General features: G+C 43.5%; 1 protein-coding gene across 6 annotated transcripts in view; it reads left to right on the top strand.

The window, feature by feature from the left end:
* Window positions 1-14,631, top strand: part of GBF1 (golgi brefeldin A resistant guanine nucleotide exchange factor 1) — a 127,608-nt gene continuing 112,977 nt past the window's right edge. For 3 of the 6 annotated variants that reach the window (XM_080687476.1, XM_080687475.1, XM_080687473.1), the window contains exons 1-3: window positions 16-271; window positions 9,367-9,472; window positions 12,668-12,734. In XM_080687476.1, the coding sequence (XP_080543602.1) occupies window positions 9,377-9,472; window positions 12,668-12,734 (163 nt within the window). In that variant the 5' untranslated portion in view covers window positions 16-271; window positions 9,367-9,376. Of the gene's footprint in view, window positions 272-9,366; window positions 9,473-12,667; window positions 12,735-14,631 lie in introns of all 6 variants that reach the window. The other 3 variants (XM_080687474.1, XM_080687478.1, XM_080687477.1) reach the window with 3 other exon arrangements.

The raw sequence follows: 14,631 nt of genomic DNA, 5'->3' as shown, positions 1-14,631 counted from the left end.
ACCAGGCAGCGGGCTAGTCTGAGGCTAGTTACCACGTCAGTGAGCTGACAGGCAGGGTAGCCGGCTCTACAGCCCGATCCGGCCGACTCTTCCCGGCCGCTGTGCGGTCCCTGATTGCGGCCTCAACTCCCAGGAAAAGGGCTACTTCCCTTCTCCCATCTGCCGCCAGAGTCGGGAGAGCCGCTCGGAGACGCCTTCGAGGCCCGGGCTGGACATGAGCTGCGGCTGCCGGTCCTGGGACTAGGCCCCGCCATTTTGGATCCGCTGACAGGTCAGCGAAGTCTCTTCTTAGAGTTCCAGGGGTGTGAAGGCTGCCCTGACATCGCGATAGGGAATAAGGGGAGGAGGGCCCTTAATTTGGACGAGCCGGGGTGGAGTAAGCGCACAGGGGCAGGAATAAAACGAGGGAGAGATTGTTGTGGAAGGCAACTGGGAAGAATATAGGGGGGCAAAGGTCAGGCCCTGGCCACAGGAGGGGCGACTTCAGTTCTGACTTCTGATCCCTTGCAGGTGCCCGTATCCTTCCAGTGTTCCCAGACTTAACGTAGCCTTTAGGTCCGCTCTTCCGGAGCTTCCTGCATCTTAAAGAGCCCATTCCTCAGAAGCTGAAAGCAAACCTAAAGAACATTGTATCTAGGGTTGATTATTAGACCTTAGATATGAAAATCTGTTCAGACTGTGTACAGTGTCCACTTCCGTGGGACTGCCCCATTAACAGCCGAACTGCTTTATTGATACTGGATAATGCGATATAGACTCAGGTAGTGAGGAGAGGTGTGGAAGGATTGAGGCCAGCAGTGTGAGGACCTGGGCTATGGGAGGCTTTCCTCTTATAGGGCAGCTCAATTGCCATTCTGGGTCTGTAACTGTGGTTTTATCTTCTGAGCTGGTTTCTTCCTTTACGCAATCGGTTTTACAGATATTCTCTCCTGGTGTATGTTTTTGGTTGGCATTTTCTCCCCAGGTCTTCTCTTCACTTGGTCTAAAGAGATGAGGTTCAATCACAAAGAAGCCACTCTTTTATGATATCTTTGGCTGAAAACAGAGGGATTTGAGGACTGGTGAAGTTTAGTACTTTTGGCCCATTATTTTTAGTGGGTAAAAAGAGTCATGAGAGATGTTCAGCCAATTTAAAAGTGCCCGGTTTGGCTGAGTGGATAGAGCTTCCGACTGCGGAGTCAAAGGTTCCGGGTTCGATTCTGGTCAAGGGCACATGCCCAGGTTACGGCCTTGGTCCCCAGTGGGGGGCGTGCAGGAGGCACCTGATCAATGATGCCCTCTCATCATTGATGTTTCCATCTCTCTCTTCCTTTTCCTTCCTCTCTGAAATCAATAATAAAAAAAAAAAGTGTAGGGTCAGACAGTAGAGTGAATGATGGAAGATAACCCAAAGAGTGGTTCATGGCACTGTGATGACATTTGATAAATTGCTGTATTGTAAACCTTAAAGTTCCCCAAGGGTAAAGAGTGCCTTTAGAAATGACGAATAGTGTAGACAGTATTTTTATTTATTTATCTTTCCATTTCTTTTTTAAAATCTTTATTGTTGTATTACTTAAGCCCCTCCCCCCTCTCCCCATGACAACATAGAAATTTGTATTCCTTTAATTCAGGTACACAGGGCACTCCTCTGGGTCCTGTGGATGATACAAATGAAAGGGCTATTTTGGGATTGCTCTGCTCAGTTTATGCACTTCTTAAAAGCAGTACCATATATGTGCAGTGGCCTGGTTAGAACATGTAGCAGGGATAAAGTAGTATCAATCTAATGCCTTTCAGCATGTAGTGGACACTCAATGTTATCTGTACCTAGTATTAGTTTATATATATATCCATATATATATTTAGTTTATTGATTTGAGAGAGAGAGAGAGAGAAACATCAATTTGTTGTTCCACTTATTTATGTATTCATTGGTTGATCCTTGTATGTGTCCTGACTGGGAATCGAACCTGCAACCTTGGTGTATTGGGACAACACTCTGACTACCTGAGCTACCCAGCCAGGGCTCCTAGTATTAGTTTTAGTATGTGATCCTAAGTTGTGGTATGGTTCTGGTCCTGGCAGTCGGGACTTTTGCATGGTGAGGTAGTAGTGACAAGGAGAGTCAAAACCTCATTGTATTAGAAGGGAAAACTATCTAGAATCTAGAGTGACTAAACTGTTTCTACTTAAAGCCCTCTGCCCTCCTGAAATTGTGTGTGTGTTGGGATAACATTTATTGATTTAAAATAAAGTGGGATGGAAATGGTACAGGCAATATTTGCATTTTAACTTTATGATATAAGTTGCAGAATTAAAAAAAAAAAAAAGGCTAATGAAATGACATAGCCCAGGGTTGATATGCCCTGTTGAGTCCTGTTGAGTTGATATGCTTTGCATAATAGGCGATCTAGTCTTTGGAAGATAGTGTGACCAATCCAGCATCTTTTCAGTTGGGCCTGGAGATGACTAAGGCATCAAAGATTTTCCCTTTCTGTACTTAAAAAGTCATTTTCTAGATAGGAATAGTTTTTCATTCCCTGCCCTCACCCAAAATCAGAAAATTTGTGCTTCTTTTAAGACATGTTTGAGCTCATTCTTTTTAAAAAATACATATTTTTATTGATTTTAGAGAGGAAAGGAGGAGAGAGAGAGAAACATCAATGATGAAAGAGAATCATTGATCGGCTGCCTCCTGCATGCTGCTCTCTGGGCATCAAGCCCACAAACCGGGCATGTGCGCCTGACCAGAATAGAACCCAGGACCCTTCAGTCCGCAGGCCGACGCTCTATCCACTGAGCCAAACCAGCTAGGGCTGAGCTCATTCTTAAATGTAGATTGTATGTTCTAATCTTTACAGTGATGCTCATTGACACAGCAGAAACTCAGGTTGTAGATACTTCTCAAGTGTAGCTTGGTGTATTGGGACAACACTCTAAGTTCCTCTACTATTGCACTTTCCTGTGTTCCAGAAGGCAGAATGACTGCTACTTTTAGGTAATAAATTCATTGATAGGGTACTTAGACTGGCTATTGTGGGCAGCAAGAGTGGAAAAAGACACAGCTCCTGCTTTTGAGGAGACCCATTAACTTATACAGTACTCATTGGAAGCATTATCCTAGCGTTTATATGCCGCTTGTAATGATTGATCACAGTCTGTCCCTGTGGTTCAGTGTGACAGAATAGAATGATTGTGTTGTTGGGATAAGGGTGGAGTTGAGTTGGAGGAGAAAGAAAGGTTCATTTTACCCTCAGGCTGGAAGAGCTATGTAAATGTAATTGGCAGCTATTTAGCTATTATTGTTCCTCTTTTCTGTTAGTATGTTCAATAGTAATTGTTTAATTAAATGAAAATATAATAGTGTGGGGATTTGGAGTCCCACTTGTAGTGGAAGTGGTCGAGGAAGTAATGATTTGTTGCCATTATATATAAAACAGGGATTACAAACTAAAATACTGAGTATCAAGCAGGTAAATGTAAAATGAGTGAAGTGAGCCCGGTGGGAATGTATTAGGATGTAGTGGGGACTGTAGTATACTGGAATGTGGGCATAGTATGCTAACTTTTCCTGTCTTTCAGAAGAAACTAGAACTTCAGATCATTGGGTTTGAAACTGTTGGCAATAGTTAATTTTTTGCAAACCTCTGCAGGTGGAACAAAATATGGATTCTGCCCCATGACAGTGGATGATTACCCCTGATACACAAGATGGGCAGGCCTTATGAGACTGTGGTTCTCTTTATATACTAGTAATCACACAGACTAACTTTTTATCTTGGTCCTATTCTGCCAACTGTCACCCTTATACTTTGGATGCCCTAAGTTGTTTAAGGATGAGTGAGAGAAGCCTTATTTTATTTTTCATCTCTTACCTGGCAGAAGGGACATCTTTGAACAGCTTTGTACATTCCTTAGTGGCTTGTCTTGGGTATAGTTCTTGGGATAAACTCAGAATCTCCAGAGGGAGGAGGTGCTATGGTAGAGCTGAGGTACATTGGTCACCTGATTATCAGGTTTGGGAGGATTTTCCAGTTGTGTCCTGTCAGGGCACTGGTCTTTTTCCTGGTTTGACTTTCTCTTACCTCCACCCTTTGAGTAAATTTCTTGAGCCCAGTAAATTGTTTACTAGTACAGTAATTCTTGGTCACTTTCAATAAAGCACAACTATGGTGTGTTCCTTGGCCAGCTCTGGAAACCTTGTACGCTCTACATCTTTAGTGCTCCTCTTGGTTCCTGAGCCACACCAGCTGGGCACAACTACTTTTATAAAGAGCCTACTTATTTAAAAAATCAGTTAATTAAAATTAAAAAATAGGTAATAGGCAATATTGTATGTGACATAAAATTCAGAAGGTGCAAATTAACATACAGAGAAAAGTAAGTCTTCCTTTCAACCCTGTTCTACAGTTCCCAGTTCTTTTTTCTGGAGTCAGTTTCTGTTAGTAGTTTCTTAAGAATCCTTCCAGAGACCCTGTCTGGTATGGCTCAGTTGGTTGAGCATCGTCCCTGCACTAGAAAGTCCTCAGATCGATTCCCAGATTGCAGGCTCAATCTCTGGTCAGGGTGCATGCGGGAGGCAGCTGATCAATGTTTCTCTCTCTCTTATCCTCACTCTCTCTCTCTCTGTAAAATCAATAGAAATAAATTTAAACAAAAATTCTTCCAGAGATGTAGGACATAATCATCTTGCCTAAATAATTTGAGGAAGGAGGGATACTAGAGGTTTTATCTTTATTGATCCTTTATTTATTTTTATTTTTTAATTTAATAAATCTTTATTGTTCAGATTATTGCAATTGTTCCTCTTCCCCCCCCACCCCCGGTTCCCACCCTACCCTCTGCCCTTACCTCCCCCCCACTGTCCTCATCCATAGGTGTACGATTTTTGTCCAGTCTCTTCCCGCACCTCCCACACCCCTTTCCCCCCGAGAATTGTCAGTCCACTCCCTTTCTATGCCCCTGATTCTATTATATTCACCAGTTTATTCTGTTCATCAGATTTTTTATTCACTTGATTTTTAGATTCACTTGTTGATAGACATGTATTTGTTGTTCATAATTTTTATCTTTACCTTTTTCTTCTTCCTCTTCTTAAAGAATACCTTTCAGCATTTCATATAATACTGGTTTGGTGGTGATGAACTCCTTTAGCTTTTTCTTATCTGTGAAGCTCTTTATCTGACCTTCCATTCTGAATGATAGCTTTGCTGGGTAGAGTAATCTTGGTTGTAGGTTCTTGCTATTCATCATTTTGAATATCTCTTGCCACTCCTGTCTGGCCTGCATAGTTTCTGTTGAGAAATCAGCTGACAATCATATGGGTGCTCCCTTGTAGGTAATTAACTGTTTTTCTCTTGCTGCTTTTAATATTCTCTCTTTGTCTTTTGCTCTTGGCATTTTAATTATGATGTGTCGTGGTGTGGTCCTGTTTGGATTCCTTTTGTTTGGGGTTCTGTGCGCTTCCTGGACTTGTAAGTCTATTTCTTTCACCAGGTGGGGGAAGTTTTCTGTCATTATTTCTTCAAATAGGTTTTCAGTATCTTGCTCTCTCTCTTCTTCTGGCACCCCCATAATTCGGATGTTAGTACGCTTGAGGTTGTCCCAGAGGCTCCTTACACTATCTTCAACTTTTTGGATTCTTTTTTCTTTTTTCTTTTCCAGCTGAGTGTTTTTTGCTTCTTTGTATTTCAACTCTTTGACTTGATTCTTGCGTTCCTCTAGTCTGCTGTTAGGTCTCTGTATAATATTTTTTATTTTAGTCAGTGTATGTTTAATTTCTAGTTGGTCCTTTTTCATATCCTCGAGGGTCTCACTAAATTTATCAGCCTTTTCTAGGAAATTCTTGAAAAACCTTATAACCGTGGTTTTGAACTCTATATCCAGTCGTTTGTTTTCCTCCATTTCTTTCATTTGTGATCTGTTTCTTTGTCTCCGCATTTTCGCTGCTTCCCTGAGTTGGTAGAGTAGCTTTGTGTGGTAGGTGTCCTCTAGGGCACAGTGGCTCAGCCTCCCCAGTTACCTGAGGTGGACACTTTTGGTGCACCCCTTTGTGGACTGTGTGCTCAGCCTTGTTGTAGTTAAGTCTTGATTGTTGTTGGTATCACTGGGAGGAATTGACCTCCAGGCCATTTGGCTGTGAGGATCAGCTGTGTCTACGCTGGGAAAACTTCTGTGCTGGAGACACTCTTATGAGACAAGACTTGCAAAATTGCAAAAGCCTCTGTGCTCAGCTTGGATGGGGCGGAGTTTCAGAGCAGAGCAGACAGCCATGGTTTCCCGTCAGCCCTGCCCTATGAGGCCCCTGTGTCTCAGTGTTCCTTGGTTATCGCTGCAAGCATCTCTGAGAGAAAGCTGCCCTCGAGTTTCGCCCACTGCAAGAGAGTCCAGTTTCTCCCCGAATGAGTCAGGGTTCCCAGAAACTTGCCCGGAACTGGAGTTCAGTGCAGTCGGGACCTTCGTCTCCCTCCTGCTTTAGAAAGCCAGCTGCGCACTCAGCCTCTCGTGCATTCAGCAGTCAGTCCTCTCTGCACGTGCGTGTGCATCCAGATCTCTGCCTTCCACAACTCCCGAGTCTCAGTGTGCTTTCTCTTTTCCTGACAGTCCAGATTCCCTCCAAATGAGTCTGGTTTCCCAGCGTCTCGCCCGGGACTGGAGTTCAGTGCGGTCGGGAGCTTCCATCTCCCTCCCACTTTAGAAAGCCAGCCGCGCACTCAGCTGCCCGTGCACACAGCTGCCCATCCCCTCCGCGTGCGAGTCTCCGTACCTCAGCCTTTTGCAGCTCCTCTAAGTCTCAATGTGTTTTCCACTTTTCTTCTTGTTGTAGAATTTCCACTCAGCCAGCTTTCCTGTGGTTCTGGATGGTGTCTGTTTTGTCTTTTAGTTGTAGTTTTGATATTGTTGTGTGAGGCAGCAGTTTAGGTGTTCACCTATGCCGCCATCTTGGTTTCTCCTTTATTGATCCTTTAAATTATTTTCCAATTTCTTCTTTTCTTGGTTCTCCTCAGAAAAAAAATATGTTGTATGTTCTCATCTCTGAATCTTCTCAGGAAAAGAACATTATTGTGTGCCTAGACCATTTGGAAAGCAGATAGTGTGAGCTAACCTAGTTATTTATTTAAATTGTCATTAAAATAAAATTTAAAAATATATATTTTATTGATTTTTTACAGAGAGGAAGGGAGAGGGATAGAGAGTTAGAAACATCCATGAGAGAGAAATATCAATCAGTTGCCTCCTGCACATTACTGGGGATATGCCTGCAACCAAGGTACATGCCCTTGCCTGGAATTGAACCTGGGACCCTTCAGTCTGCAGGCCGACACTCTATCCACTGAGCCAAACTGGTTAGGGCAAAATAAATTTTGACTTACATTGTATTCCCTTATGGATTGGGAGAGGTGTTATGGGCCTAGACAAAATTTGTACCACTTATTTTTTTCTTTAGTGTAGTGTTTTTCATATTCTCACTTTCTAGGGGTCCTGTCTTCTACAAAATATGCAAATGGAGCTACTTGCAGGATTCATTTAAAAAATATTTTTATTGCTTTCAGAGAGGAAGGGAGAGGGAGGGAGAGAGATAGAAACATCAATGATGAGAGAGAATCATTGATTGGTTGCCTCCTGCACAACCCCCACTGGGGGTGGAGCCTGAAACCTGGACCATGCCCTGACTGGGAATCGAACTATGACCTCCTGGTTCATAGGTTGATGTTTAACCCACTGAGCCATACCCGCTGGGCAAGTCTTTGTTCTTTTCTTTTAACTTGAACCTTCATTATTACTTTATTGAGTGGATAAAAAAAGAACAATGGGAAGATCTGAAGTACCCTATATAATAAAAGGCTAATATGCAAATAGACCAAACGGCAGAACAGCCAGTTGCTATGATGTGCACTGACCACCAGGGGGCATATGCTCAACTCAGGAGCTGCCCCTTGGTGGTCGGTGCGCTCCCATAGGGGGAGCGCTGCTCAGCCAGAAGCTGGGCTCACGGCTGGGGCCCTGCGGTGGTGGTGGGAGCCTTTCCTGCCTCCGCGGCAGCGCTAAGGACCCCTCGGAGAGCGGGTATCCCCTGAGGGATCCTGGACTGCAAGAGGGTGCAGGCCAGGCTGAGGGACAACCCCTCCCCCAATGCATGAATGTCATGCACCGGGCCTCTAGTATCTTTAATAAACTAGCAACACAGATATATCTGCATATCTAAAGGCCTCATAGGAAAGATTTTTAAAAAAATATATATATTTTATTGATTTTTTATAGAGGAAGGGAGAGGGATAGAGAGTTAGAAACATCGATGAGAGAAACACTGATCAGCTGCCTCCTGCACACCCCCTACTGGGGATGTGCCCGCAACCAAGGTACATGCTCTTGACCAGAATCAAACCTGGAACCCTTCAATCTGCAGGCCGACGCTCTATCCACTGAGCCAAACTGGTTAGAGTGAAAAGATTTTTTTTTTGTTAGTATTGCAGATGTCCCCCACTCCCCCCCATTGCTCCCCCTTCACTGAGCCCCCACCCCACCTTTGAAGAACTTTACATGTTTGCTAGAGATTGTTGAGGGACCTTTGAGAAATTTTCTGGATTGATGCTTTTTAAAAAAATATATATTTTATTGATTTTTTACAGAGAGGAAGTGAGAGGAATGGAAAGTTAGAAACATCAATAAGAGAGAAAAATCGATCAGCTGCCTCCTGCACACCCCCTACTGGGTATGTGCCCGCAACCAAGGTACATGCCCTTGACTGGAATCGAAGCTAAGACCCTTGAGTCTGCAGGCCGACGCTCTATCCACTGAGCTAAACCAGTTAGGGCTGATGCTTTTTTTAAAAATTGATTTTTAGAGAGAGAGGAAGGGAGAGGGATAGAACAATAAAGACATTGATGATAGAGAAACATCATCTATTGGCTGCCTCATGCACGTCCTCTACTTGTGATCGAGCCAGTGATCTCTTGGTTCCTGGGTTGAAGCTCAACCACTGAGCCACGCCCCCTGGGCAGGATTGATGCTTAAAAAAAAAAAAAAGTTTTAATTGATTTTAGAGAGAGAGGAAGGGAAAGAAAGAAACATTGATGTGTGAGAGAAACATCAATTGGCTGCCTCCTGCACATGCCCCTACTGTGGATCGAGCCTGCAACCCTGACATGTGACCTGACCAGGAATTGAACCTGCAACCTTTTTGTGCACAGGCTGACATTCAACCTACTAAGCCACACCAGCCAGGGCTGGATTGATGTGTTTTGAACTGTATCTTGAACGTCCAGAAATCTTGGTATTTAAAAGTTAAATTATAATTATAACCTTACCAAGTACTGATTTAAGCATGGATATGCTCTGGGTAAGCAAATATTAACTATACTTTTTTCTTAACTGTTTTGGTAGGTTTGCCAGGATGGTGGATAAGAATATTTACATCATTCAAGGGGAGATTAACATTGTGGTTGGGGCCATCAAACGAAATGCCCGATGGAGCACCCATATTCCATTGGTAAGTGGGGAATGGGCAGAAAGCGTGGTCACTGATTTGTTGTTAGGGATCTGTGCATAGTTAAAACAGTAATCAATTTCCCAGTAATAATGAGGATAGTAGGAATTCAGAGTTGTTGTTTTTTCTTTTTTTTTTTTTCCTCACCAGAGGATATATTTTTTCCCCCATTGATTTTTTTTTTGGGGGGGAAGTGGAAGGGAGGGAGGGAGAGACAGAGAGACAGAAACATTGCCGTCGGAGAGACACATCAATTGGTTGCTTCCTGAATGAGCTCCAACAGGGGCCTGGGATCAAACCTGCAACCGAGGTATGTGCCCTTGACCGTGAATCAAACCCGAGACCCTCAGGTCCAAGGGCTAATGCTCTAACCACTGAGAAAAACCGGCCAGGGCTCAGAGTTGTTCTTGATATCAAGAACTTTCTGTTTTATTCCAGCTAATGTCAAATTTACAGGCTGCCTTTTTTTTCTCTGGGGCCTAAAAGATGATACCATTCTTCTTCTAACTATTTTTTTTTAAATATATTTTATTGATTTTTTACAGAGAGGAAGGGAGAAGGATAGAGAGTTAGAAACTTCGATGAGAGAGAGACATCGATCAGCTGTCTCCTGCACACCCACTACTGGGGATGTGCCCGCAACCAAGGTACATGCCCTTGACTGGAATCGAACCTGGGACCCTTCAGTCCGCAGGCCGACGCTCTATCCACTGAGCCAAACCGGTTAGGGCTCTAACTATTTTTTTGTAAATAACTTAAGCTAGTACTTGGGACTTCTTTAAAATGCCTAAAAATGTCAGATTCCTTATATTCTAGGGATATCACATTTATTTAATTAGTTTAGTTATTTATACATGGAGTATGGCTTGGTGATGGTATTCCTTGAGAATTCATCAAGCTTCTATACATACAGTAGGCCATATCTTGCCAATCAGATGAATAAGAAATTTACCTATTATAAAGGTGGCTTTCTTTGTTGTATACATATGTTTAAGGATATTTTTTGTATAGTTGTATAAAACAATTTTTGTAAAAAATTTGGACATTTTCAGCTTGGTGTTTGGAAATTTCTCATGCTCATTTATAAAAATAGGTTGTTTTAGAAGTGAGAGTGGAGTCAGGAATATCTTTGAAATGAGCATGTGCGATTATATAATGAATATGAAGAAGAAGAGAGAGAATAATATACATTGAGTGGCCAGATTATTATGATGTCTGAACACATAATAATCTGGCCACTCAGTGTGTGTGTGTGTGTGTGTGTGTGTGTGTGTGTGTATGTATTAGAGGCCTGGTGCATGAATTCGTGCATGGGTGGGGTCTGGCTAGCCTGGCCAGGGGGAGGGGACATGGGTGGTTGGCTGGCCTGCCTGCTGGTCGAACTCCTGGTCGAGGGGACAATTTGCATATTAGCCTTTTATTATATAGGATATACACTGAGTGGCCAGATTATTATGCGTTCAGAGATCATAATAATCTGGCCACTCAGTGTATATATCTTAGTCTGTTTGGGATGCTATAACAAAATACCACAAACTGGGTAGCTTATAAACAACAGAAATTTATTTCTCTCAGTTCTGGAGCCTGGAAGTCTGAGATCATGATGCCAGTATGATCAGATGAGGGTCTTCTTCTGGGTCTCTGATTTCATATTGTGCCCTCACATGGTGGAAGGAGCAAGAGAGCTCTCTTGGGATTCTATTATAGGCCATTAATTCCATTCATGTGGGCTCTGCCCTCATGACCTACTCATCCACCTTTTAAAGACCCCCACCTCCTGATTCTATCACATTGGGCATTAGAATTTCAACATGTAAGTTATCCTATATAATAAAGAGGTAATATGCAAATTGACCCTCATGCCCTCACAAGATGGCTGCCTAAGACCAGGCCGGCAGGGGGGTTAGTGAGGAACGACCAAACGACTGAACAAGCAGGCTGTGTGGGGCAACCAGGTCGGCAGGGGGTTAGTGAGGGATGACCAAACGCCTGAACAGCAGGCTGTATGGGGTGACTAGGCCGGCAGGGGGGTTAATGTGGGATGACCAAACTACTGAACAGCAGGCTGCATGGGGTGACCAGGCCAGCAGGGGGGGCAGTTGGGGATGACCAGGCCAGTGGGGGGGCACTTAGGGGTGACCAGGCTGGCGGGGGGGGGTGCAGTTGGGGGCAACCAGGTTGGCAGGGGGCAGTTGGGGGCGATTAGGCTGGCAGGGGGGCAGTAAGAGGTGACCAGGCCGGTGAGGGGGCAGTTAGGGGCGATCAGGCCAGCACGCAGAGGCAGTGAAGGGCGATCAGGCTGGTGGGGGAGGGGGCAGTTAGGGGCGACCAGGAAGGCAGGCAGGTGAGCGATTAGTACATCCCCCAAGGGGTCCCGGGTTGGAGAGGGTGCAGGCTGGGCTGAGGGGACCCCCCATGCACGAATTTCATGCACCGGGCCTCTAATATATATATATTTAATTTCAGAGAGGAAGGGAGAGGGAGAGGGAGAGAGATAGAAACAATGATGAGAGCCCTAACCGGTTTGGCTCATTGGATAGAGCATTGGCCTACGGACTGAAGGGTCCCAGGTTCGATTCCAGTCAAGGGCATGTACCTTGGTTGCAGGCACATCCCCAGTAGGGGGTGTGCAGGAGGCAGCTGATTGATGTTTCTCTCTCATCGATGTTTCTAACTCTCTATCCCTCTCCCTTCCTCTCTGTAAAAAATCAATAAAATACATTAAAAAAATAATAATAAAAAAGAAACGATGAGAGAGAATTATTGATCGGCCGCCTCCTGGGGATCTAGCCCGCAATCCAGGCATGTGCCCTGACCGGGAATCGAACCGTGACCTCCTGGTTCACAGGTTAACACTCAGTTACTGCGCCATGCTGGCCGGGCAACATGTAAGCTTTTAGGACACAAACATTCAGACCATAGCAAATATAAACGACCTGGCAATCTATGGTAGCTTGAGTGCTGTGGTCATGGTGTAGATTAATACTTCAGGATTTACTATTTTAGGTAAGCCCAGAGGACCTCTATGAATTAAGAGATTGAGGAACTAGAAAAATGTATACTAACTTTCTTTTCCTAAGAATAAAAACTTACTGGATTTTCTGGTTGGATTCAGAGAAAGAGCCCTTGATCTCTCCTTTGTTTCCTTTTTCCTCTGTATCTGACAATGATTTAAAAAACAACACTTATTTGTTGCAGGATGAAGAACGGGATCCTCTGTTGCATAGTTTCAGTCATCTAAAGGAGGTTCTAAACAGCATAACCGGTAAGTCCTCACATCTATGAAAGATTATCTTGGTAAAAAAGACATGTGTTTGATTTACTGCAGGGCTGGAAAAACTTTTTTCTGAAAAGAACTATTGCAGGGATGGACAGACTTTTTCTGTAAAGTAAATATTTTGGGGTTTATAGGCCATAGTAACTACTCAATTCTGCCATTGTAGCTCGGAAGCAGACATAGATAATACTTAAGTGAATGAGTGATAAATCAAATTTTCTTTAAAAAAACAGGTTGCAAGCCAGGTTTGAGTCATGGGTATAGATTGCCCCTGGCTTATTGTATTGCTGATCCTTTTCTTTGAGTTCCTGAAAGGACATCCCTCTTTAGTGGGGAATCAGCATTCATATAATTATAAGCTTCCTTTATTGTGTGAGTAATAAGTTATTTTGGTTTGAATTACTTTCTTTGTCTGCCTTATGCATGCCATAAGGTAGAAAGTTGGTGGCACAAATAAAGTTTTTAGTATTTGCAACAAAACCTTTCTGTTGCCCTAATTGGTTTGGCTCAGTGGCTAGAGCGTCGGCCTACAGACTGAAGGGTCCCAGGTTCGATTCCGCTCAAGGGAATGTATCTTGGTTGTGGGCACATCCCCAGTAGGGGGTGTGCAGGAGGCAGCTGATCGATGTTTCTCTCTCATCGTTGTTTGTAACTCTCTATCCCTCTCCCTTCCTTTCTGTAAAAAAAAAAATAAAAAAAATAAAAATCAATAAAGTATATTAAAAAAAACCAAAAAACCTTTCTGTTATAGAAAGTCATTGTTGCTTTTAGGGCCTTAGCTCTCTGTAATACAGATCTTGAATCTTTGTGTGTTCCAGATGTTTTTTTCCACCATGTTTCCCTAATGATAATAAGCTTATGTAATATTTATATGTTTAGAATTTTTAAATCCATTTTTGTTTATTACCTTATTGAACTTTTACATAGCCCTGTAGGGGAGGCATGACATATATAGTCCCATTTTATGAATGAAGTTGAAGCCCAGAAACATTTTAGGTGATTTAGCTGAGGTCACACTAATCTCAAGAGATAGAGTCAAAACTAGAATTCTGGCCCCTGATGCCTGCTTTAGTGCCCTGTTCTATATTGCTTCTGTTCATGCAATTAGAGGAGAATGTACACAGGACGTGCCTTATATATCTACTAGAGGCCTGGTGCATGAATTCATGCACGGGTGGGGTCTGGCCAGCCCGCCCCAATGGGGGCCCATCAGGCAGGGCCGGCAGGGGGGGCAGGGCCGTGGGCTGTTGGCCGGCTGGCCCCAATTGGGGTATTGGGGGCTGATCGGGGGCTGGGCTGGCCTGGGGTGGGCTGATCTGGGCCCGGATCAGGCTGGTTGGTTGCCACAGTGCACATCATAGCCACCTGTCATTCTGGTTGTTCTGGTTGTTCTGCTGTTCCGGTCGCTGGGCTTTTATATATATAGATATATACATGTGTTTTGGGTTGGGGAGGCAAGACTCAACACCTTTGGGTTTTTCAACAGGGGTGATAAAGACTGAAAGGGAAAGCCTCAGATCTGTGTTACTCTTGACTGTAAAGGACTTTTGCAATGTATTATCCTTGAAAAGAACTATTGCAGGGATGGACAGCTAGTAACATATCTAAGGCCACAATTGAAATCATTTTTAGGCTTTTGCAAATTACATAACAATAAACAAATACATTTTCTCCTTTTATGAGGAATGTAGAAGAATATCTGGGGAAAATTTCCTTTTTACTTTTCCTAAACATGGGCTGATATTATCTAAGGATTCCCTACAATGTTTTCTTTAAAGGAGCAAATTCCACTTTATTGAAAACTATTGGAAATGTTAGCCAAGAAGGATCAAGTATAGAGGAGGTGGTTGTTAGCTAGTTAGCAGGGTGAATGTTGCAACTAGGT

Source organism: Plecotus auritus (genome assembly GCF_963455305.1).
Source record: "Plecotus auritus genome assembly, chromosome: 9".
NCBI classification, from domain to species: domain Eukaryota; kingdom Metazoa; phylum Chordata; class Mammalia; order Chiroptera; family Vespertilionidae; genus Plecotus; species Plecotus auritus.
The sequence above is the reverse complement of the archived record's forward strand: the minus strand, read 5'-3'. Positions and strand labels throughout refer to the sequence as shown.